Consider the following 24,746-nt stretch of genomic DNA (forward strand, 5'->3'; position numbering starts at 1 on the left):
ACATCACATGTACCCAAAGTTGACATCAAACGACACAGAGTTCACAACAATCAAAAAACGAGTGAGCCTACAATACATTTGCTTGCAACCCTAGCCAAAAAACAAGTGCCCCAAGGTGCCTGCGTGACCTCTATTTATACTTTTGCTAACAATTACCTACAATGAAAATTACAATTTTATGTAAAATCACAATTAAAAGTTAAACCGAATATGAGATACACATTGCTAAAAATTTACAATCTCAGTGCTGAACAAGGTGAACCTATTTTCAACTTAGTTACGAGTTAATATAACATTTTCTGACTAATTATGTTACAGGTAACAATTACATTTCTAAATTTGTTTATAACAAATCAACTAGTGCCCTAATTTTAGTGCTAACATATATCGGAGATTCAATTAACGTGCTTTATTTATATGTTCTATTTAATTTGTTGTAGTAATTTTATAATGATAAGTTTACTGGTACATCCTGACCATGTGCTCTATTTCTTTCGATTAGTTACAGTATTAATCTCACATTTATATTATGTTTCTCACATAAGATCAATGTTAATCAGCAAAGCATCGTTTTCAAATTATATGTATACTGAAATAATATTTTTTTGTATGTAATTGTGAAACAGGTCACTTTACAATTGGACAATTAGGACTGGTGTTTATCTTTAATGCTCTCCGAGGGGTTCTGGTAGGTAGCAATGAGATACAGTAATATTTCAATACCCCCCGAAGAGTTTTGCCTAGCCTGATAGACGAATCACTTCTCACAGAAATATTAGTGTGATTGATGTGATACAGTACTAGTTGGACAAAACAACACAAACTGCATATATCTTAAAAGGTACAAAATTGGATCATGAAACTTTACATACAGGTAAATTTTCCAAATAGCTACAAACATATACATCAAGAAAACAAGACTTGGAAATATGAGATTACAAAGAAATTTCCAAACTTTTACAAAATCAATATTTACATCAAATTTTCTGAACGAATGTTTTTCCGAAACTATCACTTCTAGAGCGTCCATTAATTTTCCCTCCTTCAAACACTCAAACACAACTAAGCTAACAAATCACAAATTTGATTGGATTGATTACGTTGCACTTTTAAAGTGTCCATATGACATGTTCTAGAATAATATCATCAAATAAAAGACAGGAGAATAAAATTTATCCTGACAGTTTGCAATACCATAAAATATTTTACAAATCTTATCAAACATGAATATTCAAAATTATATTTGTGTATTTATATTGTGACAGTATAGAAACTGTTCATTTATATCCAATCCGGGTTGTTGTCACAAGTATCTGAATATACTATGTATAGTCAATATTTCTTGGCTTTGTACATCAAATGCAATAACGTTTCAAAATGTTTACCAGACATCCAGAAATTCAGATCAAATTAACACTGAGAAACAGCTTCAAGATTTTAAAAATTGTGACAAAATAAGTCATGCGTCAATAAAATTCCTGGAAGTGGCAAGATACACTTAAGCAAGTGAAAATGTAATTGTGCTATAGTTAGCAGCCTTGCAGTAAGGAGATTTTGTAAAAAAAAAAAAAAAAAAAATCCAGGACCTTGCCACATGGCATCTTATATTTCATTTCGTCAAAGTCCTCAGTCTGTTTATTAAAGTTGTCATTTCCCACCCCTCACTACCAAGCTAGTCTCCAGATTTTGTCTTGCAGGATGTAAGTAGTGTAAAATAATAGTTTTTCAATGTGATTTGTGTGCTATGTGTTGTCATAGTTGTTCAAAAATAACTCTCAATTGTAATTTCACATCAGCATTTCCTTCAATCAAAATGTATAAGAGTTCTACTTCATGCAATTCAAATGATTCATAAGTTCCGTTATGTGTGACTGCACAGTACCATCATCATTATAATCCTCTCAATGAAACGAAACATCAAAACCATTAATAAATGAGGGTTCAATACCACCAAACCACCTCAGCAGCATTGCATATCATATAACCTAAACCTATCATCGTCATCATCATCATCATCCAAATACCCCTACGAAAATGCAAGCCAAAACAAAACCATCTTCCATCAATAAACCGTAAAAATCAATTCATGTGAATCAGAAAGAGGAATGAGTCTGCAACCTCAAATCCTTAATACAAATGCAAATCACATCACTTACCTTATTTCAAGACGATCCTCAACAATTCATATCAATTTCAACTTCTCTCTTGTGTGTACATAACTGAGTGAAACATGTATATAGTATATCATGGTGATAATCCCTTCTTAACAGCATAAATCACTTCAGCCCTTTCATAAATCATAACGTCTTTCAACATATCATGTGTTCTTATATATAACAACATACAAATTCAGTTGTCATTCGTATAATGGCATGAGAAGCAAAACATAGTAATTCCTTCCATGTGAATAATATATGCAAGGTAAAGACAGTAAAAAGATGTATATAGTTTTTCTTAACTGCACAAATGTACCATAAAATCTGTAAGTATGTATTAATAAGCTTAGTGTATCTTCACACAATTCACCTTTCATTTCTGGATAAGCTGATATAAATACAGTATGGTCTGTTGTCTGTAAAGATGTGTAACTGTTCCTCACTAGAAAATACATATTGGTTTTTCCTGGCAACTTGGGTTCAAATCATAGTCCTCACATATCAGTAATAGTCACAATCGGTAGGATGTAAATGTCAAATTATCAATACATATGATGATGCAGATTACTCAATCAAAACAAAATATATCTTATACTACAAATTAAATCACATGAAAATATCTTACATAACAAATATAAACAAACATAGGTACAAAAAATTAACATATGTATTGTTGGAAGTTTGTGTGTCAGAAAGGTATCGTAGAATGTGGCATCAGTGTTTTCGAGAAGAAAATGTCACATTAACTGGGTCACCTTGCATAAGCCACACGCATAGTACACAAAGATTGTGTACCCCCCTGAGGGATTGCAGTTATTGCACATAAGGTTTCAACTGAGTGACATTTCTTAAACTAAATTGCTTTTTTGATTTGGGATAGATAAGTTGGTAGGCGTTTGGATGTGGTTTTTCATAAACTTCAAATGGACCAATGTAAATATCGAAAAATTTATTGATCTCTCTATTGATTGCCTTGGATTTCTCATAAACTTTCCTTTTGAGTCATGTTTAAGCTTTCTCTTGGCACAGTGTGTTTCAATATTTTTCTTTACTTTTTCCATTCTCTCGTCCGGTGTTAACTCATTACAGACAGGGAAAATGATTAATTCATACAACATGTTTGGTGGGTGTTTGTTAAAATGGACTTCATAAGGCATAAAGCCAGTTGTTGTATGTTGTAAGGTGTTCAAAACATCTTCAAAATCACATATGTAACTTCACCAATTTGTATGATCTTTAGAGCAGTAAGTTATACAAAGCCTGCCTATTTCACACATATAGCGCTCAGTTGGGTTACAAGATGGAGAATAAACAGAAATAAGGACGTGCTTAATATCTTCATCTTTCATGAAATCTTTCCAAATGTTAGATGTAAATTGGCTCCCATTGTCTGAAAGAATGGCTTTTGTGAAATAATCATTACAGAAACAGTTTAAAATTTTCCTGCTTGTTGCCTTCTTTAGTGGATACAATTTTACTAGTTTTAGTGAATAAGTCAACAACTACAAACAAATATGTATAACCCTCTTTAGTTCTCGGCAATTGGCCAAACAAATCAATTCCTATAAGCTCCAATTTGCCTTTTGGCACAATACTTTTTAAATAACCTTGGATTTTTTGATTTCACCAATCACGTTTTTGTATAACCAGTCTTACTCTTCTAAACATATTATTAAAACAGACATTTTCCTTAAGTTTGTCTGTGCATTTCATGATTCCACAGTGTCCATAGCTCTCATGTGTGTACTTAATTAAAACGTCAACACATTGTATAGGCCAACAAACCTTCCAGATGTCAGAGTCAGTGTTATGTCTTCTGAATAAAATCCCTTTAAAGTTTTGATAATACTTGCCAACCTTTTCATAACCCTTTTTACCAATAAGGCTTTTCACAAGTTTCAAATCATCATCATGGTTCTGGTATCTCCTAAGCTGACTGCAGATGTTAGTAATTTCCTTTTCAACCTTAATCCCTCTCATGTACATTATTTTAAACACTTTGTTATCCAATAGTTCTTCTTCCTGACCACCCCCCACAGGTAATCTAGACAACGCATCAGCAGTTACATTCTGATCCTCTTTTATATACTGAATGCTATAATCAAATTGTTGCAAAAATATGGCCCACCTGTTTAATCTACTATTGAAAAGTTTACAGTCTTGAATATAACATAGAGCTTTGTGATCCATGAAAACTATGACTTTATGGCCTGCTAGATAGTTCCTGTATTTAGTGAAACCCCATACAATGGCGAGTAGTTCCTTCTCAGTCACCGTGTAATTACGTTCATGTTTCTGCAGACCTCGACTGGCAAAGCTGATTGAAAGATGTTCTATTTTTCCATCAATTTCCTTCTGTTGAAACAAATGTACACCCAATCCGTAATCTGAACTATCTGTCATTAGGCAAAATGGCAGTAAAAGGTCAGGTCTGTGGAGTAATTGACTGTTATTTAGTTGTTGTTTGATCTCATCGAATGCTGCTTGACACTGATCTGTCCATTCCCATATGGTGTTCTTTTTTTAATAGCTCTCTCAAACACGGTGCATTTAAAGCTTGGATGCTGACATACTTACAATAAAAATTACGTAGACCATAAAATGACCTCAGCTGTTTCTTGTTCTTTGGACATGAAAACTGGATAATTGCAGAAATTTTATCACTATCAGGTAGAATGCCTTCTCTGTTAATTATATGGCCTAAAAACTTAAAGTCTGATACTCCAAATTTGCATTTACTTAATTTAAGGGTCATACTGCCTTGTCTGAACTTATTGGCTAATTTGTACAAGGTATCAAGGTGTTCCTCCCAAGTTTTGCTGGTTATTAATATATCATCCACATAAATAATTAGTTTAGATAGTAGTTCACTTCCAATCACATGATCCAAAGCTCGAATAAACTCAGCTACAGACACATTCAGCCCGAACGGAACAACACAATACTGAAAACATTTACCATTATGTAAAATGGCTGTGTACTGCCTTGAATCCTGTGCTAATGTGATTAGATGAAAGCCTGAGGTCAAATCCAGGCTAGAAAAATATTTTGTCATTGAATTTGTACAGGAGTTCCTCCATGGATTCAGGATGATCTGTTTCTCTTTCTATAAACTTATTCAGGTAATGTGAATCCAATACCAGCCTAACACCACCATCCTTTTTTGAAATACAGACCATTAGGCTGTTATGTGGACTGTGACTTCTCTCTACTATTCTCCATTTTTGCATTTTCTGGAGTTCCCTCTCCACTTCTTTCCTTTTACAGATGGGTACCCCATAAGGCTTAATGAAAAAGGGTTCGTGTGGCTTTAACTTCAAATGACATTCATAATCTTTGACCCTACCAGGTTGATCACTAAAAATGTTACAGTTTTCCCAGAGAAAATTTTCTAATTCCTGCTTTTCAGACTCAGTCAAGTCATTTGCTTCTTTTACCTTTTCTGATATGGTTAGGGAGTAACTATCATCAACCAAATTCTGGTTATTGTGATTCCAATTTTCCTCTTCCTCCATGTAATGGCTACACTCTGGATAAATTATTTCCCTAATATGGTTACTACTGTTTTTACTTGAATGCAACTGGATCACTACTTTTCCTTGAATACTGGCCTTTGGTTCAGTGAACAGTAATTCTGAATTTTGCCAATCAAAACTCACCTTTGCTTAACTATCCAGTCCATCCCTAAAATCATTTGCTCATTGAGGTCTGGAATAACTAAACAACCATGTTCAAAATTAATGTTGCCAACAGAAAATCTAATTAAAGCTTGTTTATTTATTAACTTACTAAACTTGCCAGTGGCACCTTTAATCCGTACACCTGTGATGGGAAATTCGATGTAACTTTCAGTGTCTTTTATCCTGTTCCTCAACTTGGCTGAAATACTACTAATGGGACTACCAGTGTCAATCAAAGTCCTGACCAATTGTAAACACTTATTTCTACGTAAGGGCTACCTAAGGTAATATTTGGGTCACTATTTACATTCTCTGCCAGCAAGTCACTTTCTAATTCAGTTGTGTCGATGTTGTTACATACTTCTTCACCACAGGTTTCAATGTCAGAATCAACATAAGATTGAGTGTCATTATGATTAGAATTAAATAGACATGAGACAGATACCTTTCTTTCATTAGACTTAAAATTATCTTTCATGGATGGATCTGATTTGATGACTTCACTTTCCTTATTATTTTCTAAACAAACTTCATTTTCACTGATAATAGATTCCAAAATCTTCTCACCTATTAAGTTAGCTTGTTCCTTCGTATTAGTAGATTTACTTAAGATTTCTTTTATACAAATTGGTACCAATACATTGTTTGCACTCTTAATATCTCCACATTAACCAACTTCGCATTCAGAGTTACTTTCAGCTGCAACACCATTATCAGTAACTTCAACATAAATAATGCCATCTAATTCCTCTTGTGTACATATATCATCAAATACATCATCTTTCACAACACTATCTTTATCAAAATCATCATCAAAATAATCTGTGGGTGATGCCTTTGCATGCACATCTGCCTTAACTACTAAGTGTTCAACATCTGAAGTTACACTACTGAAATCGCTACCTTTTTCATTATCTGAGTCAGGTGTTATTTCCTCATTTTGGCTACCAATTTCTATTAATATAGATACCTCATTATCCTTACCTTCATCAGAAAACAAGCTAGTGATACCATACATATCATAAGTTCTGTCTACATCAGGTGTTAATTTGTCATCAATTAATGCTAAGTCATGTTCATTAAGTTCAAACTGTGGTCCTGCTTGAGTATGTGCATTGTTCAATTCACTCAACATGTGATCCCAAAAGTTTTGCTTATAACTAGTATCATCTAAGTAGTAGTCCCTATTTACATTACATTTATGATTGCTTTTATGTTTCCGTCTCTCTAACCTCCTATTTGCCTGGTTTGTGCCATAATTATTCACCTCAAATTGACAGGCTCCCAACGAGGTGGTTACCTGTTTCCCTGATTGGAATTGCTGTTGTGAGGCTGGTTACTGTTTCTCTGTTCTTGATGGTTTTCGTGTCTGTAGTAACTACTGTTTTGGTTACCACGCCAGTTATTATTTCTGTGCCCATTAAATTGTTGTGACCCCCCATTCCTATTGTGAGTGTTTCAGAGGTTTTGATTGTACTGTCTGTCATCATTCTGCCATGCACGGTCAATTTTGTCTACATAACGTAAAAATTCGTCAACACTGTCATCTGGTCCATATACAAGTCCCCACTGAAAATGGTGTGGCAGGCGCCGTTTCAGTTCGTCAATCTGTATCAGTTCGTCCAAAGGTTTGCTCAAATGTGACAATGTCCCTAATTGTTTTTCACAAAATTCTCGCACGCTAATTGCAAGACCTGTGTGATATTTGCTACCGTTAAGAAATTCAGATTTTATTCTTGGCTGTTTGTTTTTCGACCAAACCTTTGCCAAGAATTGGCGTTCAAAATCGGCAAAACGCGTAGTATTTGTATCAATGTTTTGGTTCACCCATGTAAGGGCTTCACCATCCAAAAAATGTTTCGCAAATTTAACTTTAGCTGACTCTGGCATGTTAGGTTGGAAACTGTCTTTGCACTGATGCACAAAGTCAACTGGATGCAATTTCGCATCACCTGGGTAACATTTTAAACTAACATTGTTACAACTATGCACAAACATCTGATTTGAATCAAAATTGGACATTATATTATTTTGCAATTTTGAAACTTCAGAGCTGACTGTTTGCAGTTCTATTGTTACCCTTTCTACTTTCTCGTCAATACGAGATATCTTATCAGAAACAACTTCAGAATTTAATTTCAATCTTTCCCCTACCAATTCTTTTTCTGAAACAAAGAGTTCCTGCAACATTTTTTACTCGTCTTTTCAGTCCACTAATTCATTTAAAACGACTACTTCCATGTTTTTGACACGTTCGTTAACTAATTCAATGCTTTTGTTTGTGTCTTTAAATTCGGATATTCTGAAAGCCTCCAAACAGTCAACTTTGGTTTCTACCGTTTCTATGTCACATGCAACAATTTGTACTTTGTTATTTGTTGCATTGATTTCTTCTCTCGGTGATTTCAAATTTTGCTCCAGCTTTTCTTTGACCTATTTAATGTTGCTACCTAATTGGTTATTTTGAGTTACCAATTGTTCTAGTTTATTATTCAACAATTGAGATATCTGATCAATTAAATTCGGTTGCTGATTTGCTCCCGAAAAACCATGAAAGGGCGAAGAACTACTGCTCGCGAAATTTGCTTCACTGTTTAAGTGTACATTTGAAGTAGAAGCATGAAATTGACGGCCTGACCGCGTGGTCATGCCTATTTGATTCAACTGAGTTTCGCTCATTTTGATCAAAGTGGCTAACACTAGACAAAACACTTTCCTGCCTGTCAGGTGAAATTGTCACACACACACAATGAAACAAAAAAAATTGTAGGACACTGTCTGCGACTGAAATAAAAACAATTAAAAAGGGTACTTATCTGATTCATTTGCGATGTCATTCCAGAATTTCACTTTTGCTCCTGGCGACTTCCATGGCGCAGTCTGCAACGTACAACATTATGGTTCCTACCTCTTGTACATGGAATTCTTGCGAGTCGTCCTCTGCATTGCAAATGTTTTGAGTGAAATGCCCAGTCGATGCACTGTTGTTTTCACGTCATTTCTACCAACATTGAGAGTTGTTTAGTTTTCGGGGTTTTGTAAAATTCCTGTATTCATGCCTCGTCCCTGTGCAGCCTATGAAAAGGATTGCGGAAGACTCCCAGATAAAGTCCAAAGTACAGTGCAGCTTTAATACCAATATATTTCCAGGACTCTGGTGTCCGAGCCTGGTGAACTGTACCGGTTACATCACATGTACCCAAAGTTGACATCAAACGACACAGAGTTCACAACAATCAAAAAACGAGTGAGCCTACAATACATTTGCTCGCAACCCTAGCCAAAAAACGAGTGCCCCAAGGTGCCTGCATGACCTCTATTTATACTTTTGCTAACAATTACCTACAATGAAAATTACAATTTTATGTAAAATCACAATTAAAAGTTGAACCGAATATGAGATACACATTGCTAAAAATTTACAATCTCAGTGCTGAACAAGGTGAACCTGTTTTCAACTTAGTTACGAGTAAATATAACATTTTCTGACTAATTATGTTACAGGTAACAATTACATTTCTAAATTTGTTTATAACAAATCAACTAGTGTCCGAATTTTAGTGCTAACATATATCGAAGATTCAATTAACGTGCTTTATTTACATGTTCTATTTAATTTGTTGAAGTAATTTTATAATGATAAGTTTACTGGTACATCCTGACCATGTGCTCTATTTCTTTCAATTAGTTATAGTATTAATCTCACATTTATATTATGTTTCTCACATAAGAACAATGTTAATCAGCAAAGCATCGTTTTCGAATTATATGTATACTGAAATAGTATTTTTTTTGGTATGTAATTTGGAAACAGGTCACTATACAATTGGACAATTAGGACTGGTGTTTATCTTTAATGCTCTCTGAGGGGTTCTGGTAGGTAGCAATGAGATACAGTAATATTTCAGTATGATGGGGAGGTTCCCTTGATAGGTGAGGAAGGGGAAGCTAAGCTGTTGGGTGGATGGTGTGGTGACAGTGAATTAATAGAGACTGAGGCAATGATGGAAATAAAAGAAAGGTTCAGGAGTGGAATTAAAATACAAGGTGAAAGGATATCAATGATACAATTCGCTGATGACATTGCTATCCTGAGTGAAAGTGAAGAAGAATTAAGTGATCTGCTGAACGGAATGAACAGTCTAATGAGTACACAGTATGGTTTGAGAGTAAATCGGAGAAAGACGAAGGTAATGAGAAGTAGTAGAAATGAGAACAGCGAGAAACTTAACATCAGGACTGATGGTCACGAAGTCAGTGAAGTTAAGGAATTCTGCTACCTAGGCAGTAAAATAACCAATGACGGACGGAGCAAGGAGGACATCAAAAGCACACTCGCTATGGCAAAAAAGGCATTTCTGGCCAAGAGAAGTCTACTAATATCAAATACCGGCCTTAATTTGAGGAAGAAATTTCTGAGGATGTACGTCTGGAATACAGCATTGTATGGTAGTGAAACATGGACTGTGGGAAAACCGGAACAGAAGAGAATCGAAGCATTTGATATGTGGTGCTATAGTCAAATGTTGAAAATTAGGTGGACTGATAAGGTAAGGATTGAGGAGGTTCTACGCAGAATCAGAGAGGAAAGGAATATGTGGAAAACACTGATAAGGAGAAGGGACAGGATGATAGGACATCTGCTAAGACATGAGGGAATGACTTCCATGGTACTAGAGGGAGCTGTAGAGGGCAAAAACTGTAGAGGAAGACAGAGATTAGAATACGTCAAGCAAATAATTGAGGACGTAGGTTGCAAGTGCTACTCTGAGATGAAGAGGTTAGCACAGGAAAGGAATTCATGGCGGGCCGCATCAAACCAGTCAGTAGACTGATGACCCAAAAGAAAGAAAGGAAAAAAAATGATTGACACAGGTTAATGGAGTAGCTTTTGAATCTGTCTATATTGTTTGCTTTCCGTTATTTTCCCTTTACTGCCCAAAGATATAATTACTGTTTCCTGAAAGCAGAGAAAAGTGTTACCTTTCAAGTGCTGCAGTGGGGCAAACCAACATATTAATGCTTGGCTGAAATTGACATTTAATTTTCTTGTGTTTTTTAAATTTCAGATTAATGTTTCGTAAATAATTGATCTATTTCACTAATGATACTTTATATGTTGCTTGTTACTTAAAAATTATATATTCTGAAATTAATTAAATGTTCCAGTTTTGCTGTTATTTATAAATTATTCAAATAGTCCATAATAATAATAATTTCCATTTATAGATTATCAGTAGCCTCCAGTGATAAACAAGACCAGGAGGAATATGCAGAACTGTTAAAGACCTCTCATGAATTACTGTCTGCTTTGATTCGTCTGAAGAAGGCTGTTTGGGCAACTCGCGTAAAAGCTGAATCATTGTGGTGAGTTATTATTGGTTCTTATATTTTTGTGATAAGCTTCCAAAGTAGTATAAAGTATTGTGTGTATTTAAAAAAAATCAAAATAGTATAATTAGAGGTTCCCAAAAATAGCATGGGGAAAGATGATCACTTGCTGCTCATAAAAATCATTCTATGGCAGACAGATTGATCATTGTAAATTACCTTTTAAATCAGTGTTCTGTGTCATAGTGGACATAAATACTGCTTAAATGGGTTCAGGTAGTTCTGACGGATTTGGGGGGGGGGGGGGGGGGGGGGGAAGGGAGGGGGGGAGAGAGAGAGAGAGTGTGTGTGTTGGGTGGGGGGGGGGGGGGGGGCTACTGTAGTATATGCTCTCTCGTGTGTCTTTCCACTACTCAATGCCTCCAGTATGCAGCAAGTGAATGTTTTCCCTAATACCAATTTTTGTCCTCCATTCAGAAATTCTTGTCATTTTATTAATCTCTAAGGATTCAGTAGATGTGGTTTAATTTCTAATGTTAGTGAGTTGGAGACAGTTGTCTATGACCATCTCATCATCTTTTAAAATTAACTATTTTATATCCTTTAAAATATGCAGAGGTTACCGTATTTACTCAAATCTACGCCGCACTCGAATCTAAGCCGCGCTTGAAAAATGAGACTCGAAATCAAGGGAAAAAAAATTTCCCGAATCTAAGCTGCACCTGAAATTTGCAACTCGAAATTCAAATGGAGAGAGAAGTTTTAGGCCGCACCTCCAAATCGAAACAAAGGTGGTCCATTGTAACATGAGACACAATTTAGGTCAAATGAATGATGATACAGCTACAGTAGTTCGGTTCAAATCGTAAGCTTAGCAGTTAAGCTTTACCAGGTAGCCATTGCTATGCGTCAGGCACTCTGTCCGTATTTATACGGATACCCTTCCTTTTTCACGTGCTTGGTCTGGTTTGAATTGATTGCTTATTTTCCTTTGATCTGATTAAGTGCCGTTCTCTTTGTTATAGGTGTTTACGTCACTCTAAGCTGAAAATGCATTACTGTACTGTGTCAAGCATTGTTTGTCGCATTCTGATAATCAGTGTTTATGGCCTGTCGCCGATCACAGCATGGCTTGCTTTTGTCCACGCTACCGCCGTTAACAATTAAAAACCAATTCAAAAGAAAGAGAGAGAGAGAGAGAGAGAGAGAGGAATCCTCTCATTAGCGAAACAATGGGAAGAGACTACTGTTTGTTGTTACTTACACCGCTGCTTTCTTTGATAATGATCAACAAGAACCAAATAATAGACTGCGGATGATAGAAGATGTAATGAACGAGAGTTTAGAGAAAATTTTTCTCCGTTTGAAAATCTTTGCAGATGCCTCTTTAGTACATTACATTCTGCACAGAAATTAGTCATCTTAGATTTAAAAATCTAGTCAATTGCCATGCTTCATTTCTGACTGTTTCACTATTAAGCATAAGAATAATACGAATATAAATATGACACGATATGTATATTCTTCCGCGTTTGCTGTTGTCTCACTCTAGTTTCGTAGTTAATTAGGCAGACAGGATTTAAATGAGATAGCAGCAAACACGAAAGAATACATGGCAAAATGTTTATATTCTTATGGTGAAGAGAATACTGGATGTCATTCACAGTTCATAAAAGTTCGTATTAGCAACTATCTCTTGTCACAGGTAGGAAAAAATTCAGAACGTAGAGTAGGCCAAATTGACAAACATACCAAACAGTCTTGCCAGTCGGACGTTCGTAGTACATTGAAATGTTGCTACATTCGAAGATGAACAATACGGAATTTGTATTTACTTCGTTAGATAATGTATGAAAATACAGTGGTCGAAACTCGGGGCGGAGAAAAAAAGCTCGTCTTCCACGTTCTTTATAAATTTATTTACTGACACAGAGGTTTTGGCGCCAGCATTTATCTTTATACCTGCAAAGCATGCCTGTGTACGGCTACATATATTCGACGGCAGAAGTTAGTTGTGGAGGCACCTATCAACATTTTTTCAGAACTTCCGTTTACTTTGCACTCGATTCTAAGCCGCAGGCGGTTTTTTGGATTACAAAAACCAGAAAAAAGTGCGGCTTGGATTCGAGTAAATACGGTACTAAAAATATGAACTATGTAGTACTTAAATTTTATTTATGGAACTTGTTTTCCAACTTAGATCTAAGACACCGCCAGTCTGGGGGTTGTCACCTTGTAGGATAACATCTCTGGAAAGGTTCAGAATCACACTGTGCTTATATAGTAACACAATTCACGTTTCCGTCGCACTTCACATAGTGTAGACCGGAAACCGTCTGATAGGCATGCCCGATGTGAACTGACTGGGCACGGCCCGTGCTGCCTGGGTTGTCGTTGTTCCGCCGGCAGAGGTCGCAGCCGAATTCTCGCGTGTCCTCTGGTGGACAGGACTTTACTTGCAACAACTACTGTCCGTGACACCCCGTGCCGATATGCGCCTCCCGCGATTTTTCTGGTGGCTACTGCAGCTTATGATCATTGTAGTCTTGTGTTAATCTGTTATAGTGGGCCATGGCTCAGAATCTCTAGTGTTAGCGGTTTAGTTGGTGTATCAGTGACACATCTGCTAGGGTGATTGAACATAAATACTGCCACTGCTAATTTATTTACAGTGTGCGTATCTGAGTACTGTTTATCTCACTACTATGGAGAAAACAGAGAAACACAAAGTGTAGCAGTCATCAGTAATTTTCATTTGTGTAGCCATTTATACACTGATGAACCAAAACATTAATAACCACTGTGCACCACAATACTGAATGCCACCTGGTAACATTGGAGGCATGTGACACAGAAAAGAAAATGTATAAGTGGAGCAGAAACGAATGGGGAATCATTCTAATAACAATAATGACCACAAATGGGGAAATTAATTGGTACAAGAGACTTTGGCAAAGTCAAACAGTGGAAAATCCAGGATGGAATAATGACACCATTGTGAAAAGGATAGATTGCTACTCACCATATAGAGGAGACGTTGAGTCTCAGACAGGCACAACAAAAAGACTGCTATGCATTTAAGCTTTCAGCCAAAAAAGGTCCTTCTAAGGTAGAAAACACACACACTTTCACACAAGTGCAACTCATATACGTAACCACTGTCAGTGTCCACTGAAGCCGGACTGTTCGATGAGTAGCAATCTATCCTTTTCATAATATTTTTGATAAAGGGTAGATGGTTATGGCCCATTGTTGGGTGAACATACATGCCTCGTTGTAGAATGTGGAGGTCAGAGGCTTCCTCCTTCTGTTAAGCAGCATAAGAGGCAGTCTGTAGCGGATCTGATGACAGAGTGCAATGCTGGTGCAGGGACAAGTGTTATGGACCGTTCAGCACACATTGTTAAATATGTGGCTCCACAGCAGACAGCCCCTACATGTTCTCAGGTAGACCGAGCAACATCATCAATTATGATTGGAGTTGGCACAGGATTATCAAGAGTTCACTGGAGATAAAAGGAAATGGGTTGTCTGGTCAGATGAATCACTCATTACACCAGGTTGATGATCATGTTGGGATACACCATCATCTAGGCGAACTGTAGGCCAATGGGTACGATATCATGCAGTGGGGAATATTCACCTAAACTTCCGTGGTAACAGAAGACAGTGTGACAACTGTGAACGAAATGAATATTAATGTAGACCATGTGCATCCCTTCATGCTCAATGTGTTTCTGGACAGTGATGGCATCATCTAGTGGGATAACTGTGTATATCTCAAGGCTACAGTCTTGCTGTGATAGTATGAGGAGCATGATAGTGAACTCACATTCATGTCTTATCCACCAAATTTGCCTCTCTTAACCTGATGGAACCCATGTGGAACTCTATCGGACACCAGATTCACTCTGACAAACCACCGGCCCATGTTGTTGTTGTGGTCTTCAGTCTAGAGACTGGTTTGATGCAGCTCTTCATGCTACTCTATCCTGTGCAAGCTTCTTCATCTCACAGTACCTACTGCAACCTACATCCTTCTAAATCTGCTTAGTGTATTCATCTCTTGGTCTCGCTCTACGGTTTTTACCCTCCATGCTGCCCTCTAATACTAAATTGGTGATCACTTGATGCCTCAGAACATGTCCTACCAACCAATCCCTTCTTCTAGTCAAGTTGTACCACAAATTTCTCTTATCCCCAATTCCTTTCAATACCTTCTCATTAGTTATGTCCTCTACCCATCTAATCTTCAGCATTCTTCTGTAGCACCACATTTTGAAAGCTTCTATTCTCTTCTTGTATAAACTGTTTATCATCCATGTTTCATTTCCACACATGGCTACACTCCACACAACTACTTTCAGAAAAAGACTTCCCAACACTTAAATCTAAACTCGATGTTAACAAATTTCTCTTCTTCAGAAATGCTTTCTTTGCCATTGCCAGCCTACATTTTATATCCTTTCTACTTCGGCCACCATCAGTTATTTTGCTCCCCAAATAGCAAACGTCATTTACTACTGTAAGTGTCTCATTTCCTAATCTAATTCCCTCAGTATCACCTGATTTAATTTGACTACATTCCATTATTGTCCTTTAGCTTTTGTTGATGTTCATAAACCTCAAAGTTTTTATTTTTTCTCCGTGGATTTTAATTCCTACTCCAAATTTTTCTTTTCGTTCCTTCACTGCTTGTTCAATATACATCTTGAATAACATCGGGGAAAGGCTACAACCCTGTCTCACTCCCTTCCCAACCACTGCTTCCCTTTCATGTCCCTTGACTCTTATAACCACCATCTGGTTTCTGTACAAATTGTAAATAGCCTTTCGCTTCCTGTATTTTACCCCTGCCACCTTCAGAATTTGAAAGAAAGTATTCCAGTCAACATTGTCAAAAGCTTTCTTTAAGTCAACAAATGTTATAAACGTAGGTTTGCCCTTCCTTAATCTGTCTTCCAAGATAAGTCGTAAGGTCAGTATTGCCTCACGTGTTCCAACATTTCTACGAAATGCAAACTGATCTTCCCCGAGGTCAGCGTCTCCCAGTTTTTCCATTCATCTGTAAAGAATTTGTGTTAGTATTTTGCAGCCATGACTTATTAAACTGATAGTTCTGTAATTTTCACATCTGTCAACACCTGCTTTATTTGGGACTGGAATTATTATATTCTTCTTGCTTGAAGTCTGAGGTTATTTTGCCTGTCTCATGCATCTTGTTCACCAGATGGTAGACTTTTGTCAGGGCTGGCTCTCCCAAGGCTCTCAGTAGTTCTAATGGAATGTTGTCTACTCCTGGGGCCTTGTTTCGACTTAGGTGTTTCAGTGCTCTGTCAAACTCTTCACGCAGTATCATATCTCCCATATAATATTGTCCTCAAGTGCATCACCCTTGTATAGACCCTCTATATATTCCTTCCACCTTTTTGAAAAGATATTTGATGCTACTACTGTACTGTATTCCAGAGGTGAACCAACATGCTTTTAAGCAGATGATGATAATGCTTTGGCTTGCCTGTGTGTGTGTGTGTGGGGGGGGGGGATATTATTTTATTATCTTGCAGCAAATACTGTACTGAATTTGTTGTTGCCCCCTCCCCTTCTTTAAATGAAAGTTGTGTGTGGCTCTTGTTTGTATAATAATATGCACTGTGGATGATCGGAAAATATACTCACATAACCTCTAGCCTCTTAAACAATTCCTTTGAAAGCCTGATTACCATTAAAAATTGGTTCTTTGATGTACTAAACCGCCACTAAGGTTCACATTCCAACAAAACTTTGTTATTCGTATGGCCCATCTCTATAGTTGAAAATTGTATCTGTTTAGTAATACCATGTAATTACAAGATGCTGGCTGTTACACAGTGGCAGTAGAACTCTTCAGAGTGTAGTGTGATCATCATATTCTCTTTACTAGCTGACAGTATGCATTCCAAAGAATATTAGTTTGTTAAAAAATATGCAAAGTTCTTATCTACATTTGAAAATGAAATTAACTTTTCTCTGCACTAAAAGTAGTACTTGTTAGCTTTCCATAGTATTCATAGTTATTTTGTTGAGTGCTGTAAACATCCTTGCAAGTTTCAATGTGTATATGTGGAGAGACCATTACTTAGCAAACAGAAGAGGCTCTGAGCAGTGAAAAGACACACAGAAAGTATAAGTTGTATAACTTTAAGAGCACTCTGAAACAAACCTCTCTGCCTCACCCTATTTTATGTTTTAGAGGTAGCACTCTATCGAATAGTGGTTGTTCTTCAATGCCTGTACTACACAGGAGGGGAAGTTGGAAGGCTGTGGGTGGGATGACTCCTGTCACATTCAAAGCCCCAGAAATACCTACCTTCTGCTTCACTTATCTTTGTCCCTTGTTGTTATTATTGACAGTCCAACTTCTGTCCATTTCATTTTTAGTCTTCTCGACTTTACTATTCTGAATCTGCCAACTAGGAGACAGTCTTTACTCTGTAACTGTCTTCACCCATCATTTGACTGGCAGGAGGAGGATACACTCGCACACTCACTTTCTCTGTAGTTTCCTGATGCTGCAGTGCAGCATGGTTGGGGCAAATAACCATCTAGGATGGGTACGTGTTGAGGAAATTGAGGGTATATTGGCTGGGGAGAGGTGGGGCCATGATGAGAAGGGGTTAGGCCAAGTGTATCTGGTGTTGAACATACAGATTTGCATAGATGTGGTGGGCAGTCATGTAGGAGAAACATTGCAATGGAAGATCTTGAGTTACAGAAAAATGTAAGGTTAAGTTACTATCACTGAATTAGGATGTAATAGAAAAATTACCAAAGAAGGTTAGAGGCAGGAGTGTGAAGTAGATTATGAACTGAAAAGGAAGTGAATCTGTTAGTCCCTGTCCACAACTGGTATTGATACCAAGGAGTTGAGAGAAAATGAAGGATGTGTTGCAAGGAAAGCTATGACCTGCACATTTCAGATTAGTAGCCTTTGTGTTTTGTGTGCGTGGAGGTGGGGGTGGGGAGGGGGGGGGGGATAATCCAGCTGCCATGGCTTGTGGAGCAGCTATTTAAGTCAGCTACAGGTTTCCCTGCATGCTTTGCATCTCGGTGGCCTATTTGACTCTTTACTTTGGTTTGACAGTGACCAGTTATATCAGTGGATATTGTGTTTGTGATTATTCCCGTGTAGAATGCTGTAAGTTGCTACATGATGTGTTTGTTTTCACAATTGATCGTGTCTCTGATGGTAAAATTAATTCCACGTCCAGGGCTGGAATAGGAAGTGGTTGGCAAATCTGTGCGACAGCTCTTTTCAGGACACTCCACAAGAATCTGACCCAATGGGCTAAAAGTGGTAAGAGCTCAGGGACAGACAAAAAGTAATCAAAACCGTGGTGGAAAACATGATTCATTCGTTCCAGCCCTGGATGTTATTAAGTGATGGCAGGATGTTCCTGTATGACTCTTCTGTAAATGTGGGAGGCATGTTGCCTGTGTGTTGAGACAAGGCACAAGAAGTCTGTTTATAGACAAAAATTACAGGGTATTGTTTCTCTGTAGTGGAATCGGCAAGGCCTGAGAGGGACTGCATGTCGCTACAAATGTGGAACATGTAAGTGGCAGTCTATATGGGGAATACTTTTGTATGAAATGGATGCCAGCTGTCGAAGTATAGATATTGCTGCTCATTGCTAATGCAGTGATGCATGTGTGTACTTTCAAAAGGCTGTGCTTGCAGCAGTGCTATGTCATCCGCAGGGGGTGCATCAGATGTGTGTGTGTACTCTGATTGGCCTTTCATTTATACTCACAATGGCCGATACTGTTATGGAGGACATTTTATGTCTTTTGGTCGAACAGCAAGAATCATTCATCATGGCGTTGTGCCACCAATCACAGACACTGAACAATCATACTCAGGACTTGGATCATTGGTTTCTGTTTCGACAAGTCGGCATGCTCCTCAGTCTGTGTCACCTGCCGTTTTGCCCTCTGTGGTCCCCATGGGTTATCTGCCTCTATTTTCTACATACGATGAGTCCGTTGAGGAATGAGAAGCATATGAGAAATGTCTGCAACCACAGTTTCAAGCTTTTGATAACGCCTGTATGGAGAATTTTTTGGATTAGATTCTTTTGAGTTATGAAGATGAAGTGAATTTAGTGTCTGAACAAGTGCGGTATACACAGGTAGATGCATTGTGTTCTGAGTTTTCCTCTTTGTTGTCTCATGGATTGGGTGTGCCAACAATTTTCAAGTGCACATTACGATGAAACCTTCCACTTGTCCCCCCCCCCCCCCCTCCCTCCTCCCTCCCCCCTCCCGGGCCTGTCCAGTTCCAGTGGTACTCAGGGAACAAGTCAAAGATGAATTAGATCGCCTCACAAAATGTAGCCTTGTTCAGCCTATTGCATCAAGTGAATGGTCTACCCCCTTAGTTATAGTAAACAAACCGTCAGTTCAGTTATGCCTCTGTGGTGATTTTTAAAGTTCGTGTGAATGCACAATCTATAATGGATACACACCCAATACTGTTCCTGGATGAACTCTTTGCAAAGTTACCAGGTGGTCAATGTTTCTTAAAAACTGACTTGTTGAATGCCTATCTACAACTCCCTTTAGATATAGAGCCACAATGTATGTAGCTGTGAATACCTCTTTTGGACTGTATTAATACCTGCAGTTGCCTTTTGGAGTTGACAGCGGTCCCGCTATTTTTCAACTTTTTCGGTGCAAATTACAGCATTTGTGCTGGGTTGTGCAAACTGTTTCAATGACATTGTGGTTTCCAGTGCCTCCAGTGAGGAACAATTTCAAGATCTCTGCACTTTTTTCTGTCCTCCAAGTGGCTGGGTTGAAGTGTAATATAGAAAATGTCAATGTTTTTCGGTCTTCTGTTGTTTGTCTTGGGTTTGAAGTTTCTCTTGAGGGTCTCAAACCCCTACATCAACATGTTTCTGCTTTTATCTTGCTTCCACGCCCTACATCAGTCAAATAACTTCAGGTTTTTGTAGGCAAAGTTGTCCTGTGGCAGTGACAGTTGCGCAGCCATTATAATCATCTCTGAGCTAAGGAACTAAATTTCGCTGGTCGCCAGCTTGTGAAATTGTTTTCCACCCTTAAGACCATGTTGCAGTCTGTGTCCTGCTTAGTGATGTACCAGGAAGGCCTCCACTTGGTCCTTGCCACAGATGCTTCACAATATGGGTTGGGGTGGTGCTAGCTCTTAGATATCCCAATGGCTCTGAGCAGTCTATTGCTTATGCGTTAGAAACACTGATTCCTGCTCAAACTAGGTACTCTCAAATAGAAAAAGAAGTTTTGGCCATTGTACATGCTGTGGAGAAATTCCGTGTTTTTCACGATGGTACCAAATTCCATCTGGTCACCGATCCCAAACCATTGTTTTCCTTATTCAATTCGTCTGCATCGTTACCAGATAAAGTGGCACATCGCATTCAGCGTTGGGCTGTTTTCCTAATGTGTTACAACTATGAGAGTCATTTCTGCCATACAAATGAACACGCAAATGCCGATGCCTTTGTCCCACCTGCCAGCAAGTTGAGAACCAGGATTTGATCAGGAGCAATTGCTTTGTTTCCACATTCATGTTGCCATACAGCAAATGTTTAATGATTTACCTGTAACTGCCACATAGATTGCAAAGCATGTAGCTTCAGATCCCGGTTTGTGAAAGGTCGTAACATTGGTAAAACATTGTTGGCCCACCGAGCGAGGTGGCGCAGTGGTTAGCACACTGGACTCGCATTCGGGAGGACGACGGTTCAATCCCGTCTCCGGCCATCCTGATTTAGGTTTTCCGTGATTTCCCTAAATCGTTTCAGGCAAATGCCGGGATGGTTCCTTTGAAAGGGCACGGCCGATTTCCTTCCCAATCCTTCCCTAACCCGAGCTTGCGCTCCGTCTTTAATGACCTCGTTGTCGACGGGACGTTAAACACTAACCACCACCACCACCACCATTGTTGGCCAGATTCATCACCTTCTCATGCATCCAACCCCCTACATTATTATTACATCTTTCAGCATCATTTCTCTGTTGTGGATGGTGTTCCACTTTTAGACGCAGATCACATGGCCCCTCAGGTAGTGGTCTCCTCAGTGCGTTGTTTGGAAGTTCTCCATTTATTACATGCATATCATTGGAGTGTATCATGCACTAAAACATTGCCCCATTGACAAGTGTTTGGCCCGACCTGGCCAGTGATGTTACCCGCCTGGCTGCCTCCTGTTCATAGTGGGTGATGCATCAAGCAGTTCCCTGGACACAGTCATCTCCTTGGCTGGCGCTGGCGCATAGAGGGGACCACATACGTGTGGATTTCACTGGCCCCTTCCTCAATGCTTGTTAGCTGTTGCTCATTGTTGCATATTCTCATTTTCCATAAGTCGTTCACTGTGTTTTTTCACATCTACAGATGCCACCATTGTCCAAAAAATTTTCGCCCAAAGGCTTGCCCACGATATCAGTGTCCAATAATGGTCCACCATTTTCATTGCACGAGTTTGCAGCATTTTGTGATTCCTGTGGTATTTGTCACATCCTTGCCCTGCTGTTCCGCCTACAGTCTAACAGTAAGGTGAAATGCCTAGTGTGAACGTCTGAAACAACAGTTCCTCTATTGCCTCAAACATCATCGTCAGGGATTCCATCACACGATCCTGAGCAACCCTTGATACCAGCATCATGAACACTGTCACCAGAGCTGATGCCCGAGGTTGACAAGGAAACAGTCCTGGCATTGCAGGAGTTGTCATATGGTCTGACACAGAAAGGTGTACGCAGAATGTGTCATTGCCCGAAGAACTTCAAACCGCACATTCCCGTTAGAGCACGCCACCTTTTTAAGAGACCAGTAGATGAGGAGCAAAGCATGGACATCTCAAGAATCCATGATCTCCTTAAGAGAGGAGGAATGTAGTGACGTGCCCACGTACTTTCAATAGGCCGCAAGTGCGACAGTGCTACGTCGTCTGCAGAGTGTGCCTCAAATATGTGTGTGTGTGTGTGTGTGTGTGTGTGTGTGTGTGTGTGTGTGTGTGTGTGTGTGTGTGTGCGTGCGTGCGTGCGTGTACGTTTTAGAGATCACAGTCTGAGCCTGCCACTGGCTCCAGTCTTTAAGGCTAGCTGAGCTATGCTCAGCCTCAGTTCTCTGTGTGTATTGCTACAGCTCGTTGTGTACATAATTGCTTCTTGATGAATGTTACTTAAATACTGTGTTCAGGTTATTAATGCTTTTGTGAAAAAGGTTGATGAATCTAAACCGGGTGAAGGGTTTAGTATGCTGGACACCTAGGAAGGATTTTTTTTCTTTTTTAGATTGCCCATAAACAGAGTGGTTTAGTGTGCTCCTGGCAGTGCTGAAGATTTGTTTAAAGATGATACTTTCATTTTAGAGGTATTAGTGGGTTAGGACACAGTTGGTCCTGGTTACCAGGAAGGAGGTTGTTGGTTTATAATCAGCCTAGTGTTGGGAGGATAGTATTCCATGGCAGAGACTAAGTGTGTTTGGAATACTTGTGTTGAGTGATCCAACATGTGGGAGACAAGAACGTGTGGTATGGAAATGAGCATTTGGCATCATTGACGGGGAGGCCCCTTACGAGGCAGGTCCGGCCGCCTTGGTGCAGGTCTTATTACATTCGACGCCACATTGGGCTACCTGCGCGCCGGATGGGGATGAAATGAAATGACGATGAAGACAACATGACATCCGTGCCCTGAGCAGAGGAAATCCCCGCCCCAGCCGTTAATCGAATCCGGGCCCGTAGGTCAGCAATCCGTCACGCTGACCACTCAGCTATCGAGGCGGACAAGAACATGTGGTAAAAGGACAGAAACTGTGGAAAACTAGCAGAGATAATGCCTAATCGATTTGATGTAGGAGATTAAAATGCAGGCAATAGATTGAAGGTTTTGATGTAAAATAGGAGAAATTATTTTAGTGGGAGTGCAGTAGTCTGCCATAATGGAGTGCCATGGGTAGTTTAGCATGTAGATTATGTAATCATTGAAAAAGTATGTACTAGGGGTGGGAGAGTGAGGAGGAAGACAGAGTTGGGGGAGGAGTTTTGGAAGGGCTTAGGAATTTGAGAAGATTGACGGTTATTCTTATAGTAGAGCTTGTAAGTGGATGCCGTTCGCTATGTAATCTCTGTAATTTGTAACAACAGTGATGGAGCCTTTGTTTGTAGTAAGAATAATCCATTCAAAATTAGTTTTGGTATTTTAAATGGCAGTCTTTTATGCAGTTATGACATTGATCTAATTGAAGACAGATCTAGTAAAAAATGGTGAGGTGCAGTTGAAGTTCTGAAGGGTAGAAGGTTGGTAGGAAAAGGTTAGGTGGAAGCGAATGAGTATCACAGCTCAATCAGGACACATTCATTATTGTATTTTTGGGTTGATGAAGAGCCTCCCCGTAGTGTAGCCTCTGTTTCTACAACTTCCATCGCCTCAATCTGCATTATGTATGCCCTCCTTTTGCCTCTACCCACCCTCTTCCCTCCCTGCCTTCAACACATTTTACCCTCTATCCTCCACTTCAGCCTCACACTTCTCTTGTTACTTTCCCACTCTACCCTAGCTCACCCATTGAAACATTGCCTTTATTTCTTTATGTCTTACTTTTATGCTACTTTGTACATTGTTTTCTTAAGTTTCTCCTAGTGGTCTCGTATTCTGTTCCATCCTGTGCTTTCATGCATAAGTACCTGGAACCTCCACTAAATTACTTCTGTGTTGAGGTAGTAATAAAGTTGTAATTATCATGTTGGAAAAAATCAAGTTGCAAGTGTGAAACTTGGTGATGGTGTTATTTCTTCTCTTTGTATTCACCCTCGAATGGGACACATTTTTCTCAGTGATGGGTGACTTGTTGGAGACCTTGGTTGTTAAAGTCTGCATTTTGGCTGTTCAGTTAACATTCCACCTCGAAAATCACATTGCTATTATTCTGGAAATGCCTACCACAGGATGTTTCCTTCACGTGAGGAAAGAGGAAGAATTCACTGGGTGCCATGTCAGGTGAACATGGAGATGGAGCAAAATTTAATATCACAAAGAAACAGAAAGTGTGACTGTGTTCTTTGTAGAATAAGCTGAGGCATTGTCATGGAGAAAAAACAACCTCTCGGACAGATTTTCAGCCTCCCGTAACCTCATCAGAAGACATCAGTAATATGCTCCTATGATGGTTTGCTCCTTGAAAGCATGCTGTGTGAGAACTGGCTTGTATGATGTTTTGCTCCTTGAAAGCATGCTGTGTGAGAACTGGCTTGTATGATGTTTTGCTCCTTGAAAGCATGCTGAGTGAGAACTGGCTCATATGATGTTTTGCTCCTTAGAAGCATGCTGTATTACAACCACACGATCACAATCCCAAAAAGTACTAATCAACACCTTGCCTGATGTCAGTTTGGACTTGGCCTTTATCAGTGACGATGACTATGTGTTTCCACTGCCTGCTTCACTCCTTTGTCTCGCGGTCACAGTGATATACCCAGCACTCGTCCATAGTGACTAAGTGGTTAAAGTTGTTAAAAGTTATCTGGATTGGCCTGATACAACTTAACAT

At 38.9% G+C, this 24,746-nt stretch overlaps 1 protein-coding gene across 3 annotated transcripts in view; it reads left to right on the forward strand.

Annotated features, from left to right (window-relative positions):
• The window catches only part of LOC124554729, a 284,948-nt gene that overhangs the window by 215,622 nt on the left and 44,580 nt on the right, over positions 1 to 24,746 (forward strand). For all 3 annotated transcript variants that reach the window (XM_047128375.1, XM_047128377.1, XM_047128376.1), the window contains exon 18: positions 11,066 to 11,203. In XM_047128375.1, coding sequence (XP_046984331.1) covers positions 11,066 to 11,203 — 138 coding nt within the window. The remainder of the gene's footprint in view (positions 1 to 11,065; positions 11,204 to 24,746) is intronic.

The sequence above is a fragment of the Schistocerca americana genome, chromosome X, assembly GCF_021461395.2.
Source record: "Schistocerca americana isolate TAMUIC-IGC-003095 chromosome X, iqSchAmer2.1, whole genome shotgun sequence".
Classification (NCBI taxonomy): domain Eukaryota; kingdom Metazoa; phylum Arthropoda; class Insecta; order Orthoptera; family Acrididae; genus Schistocerca; species Schistocerca americana.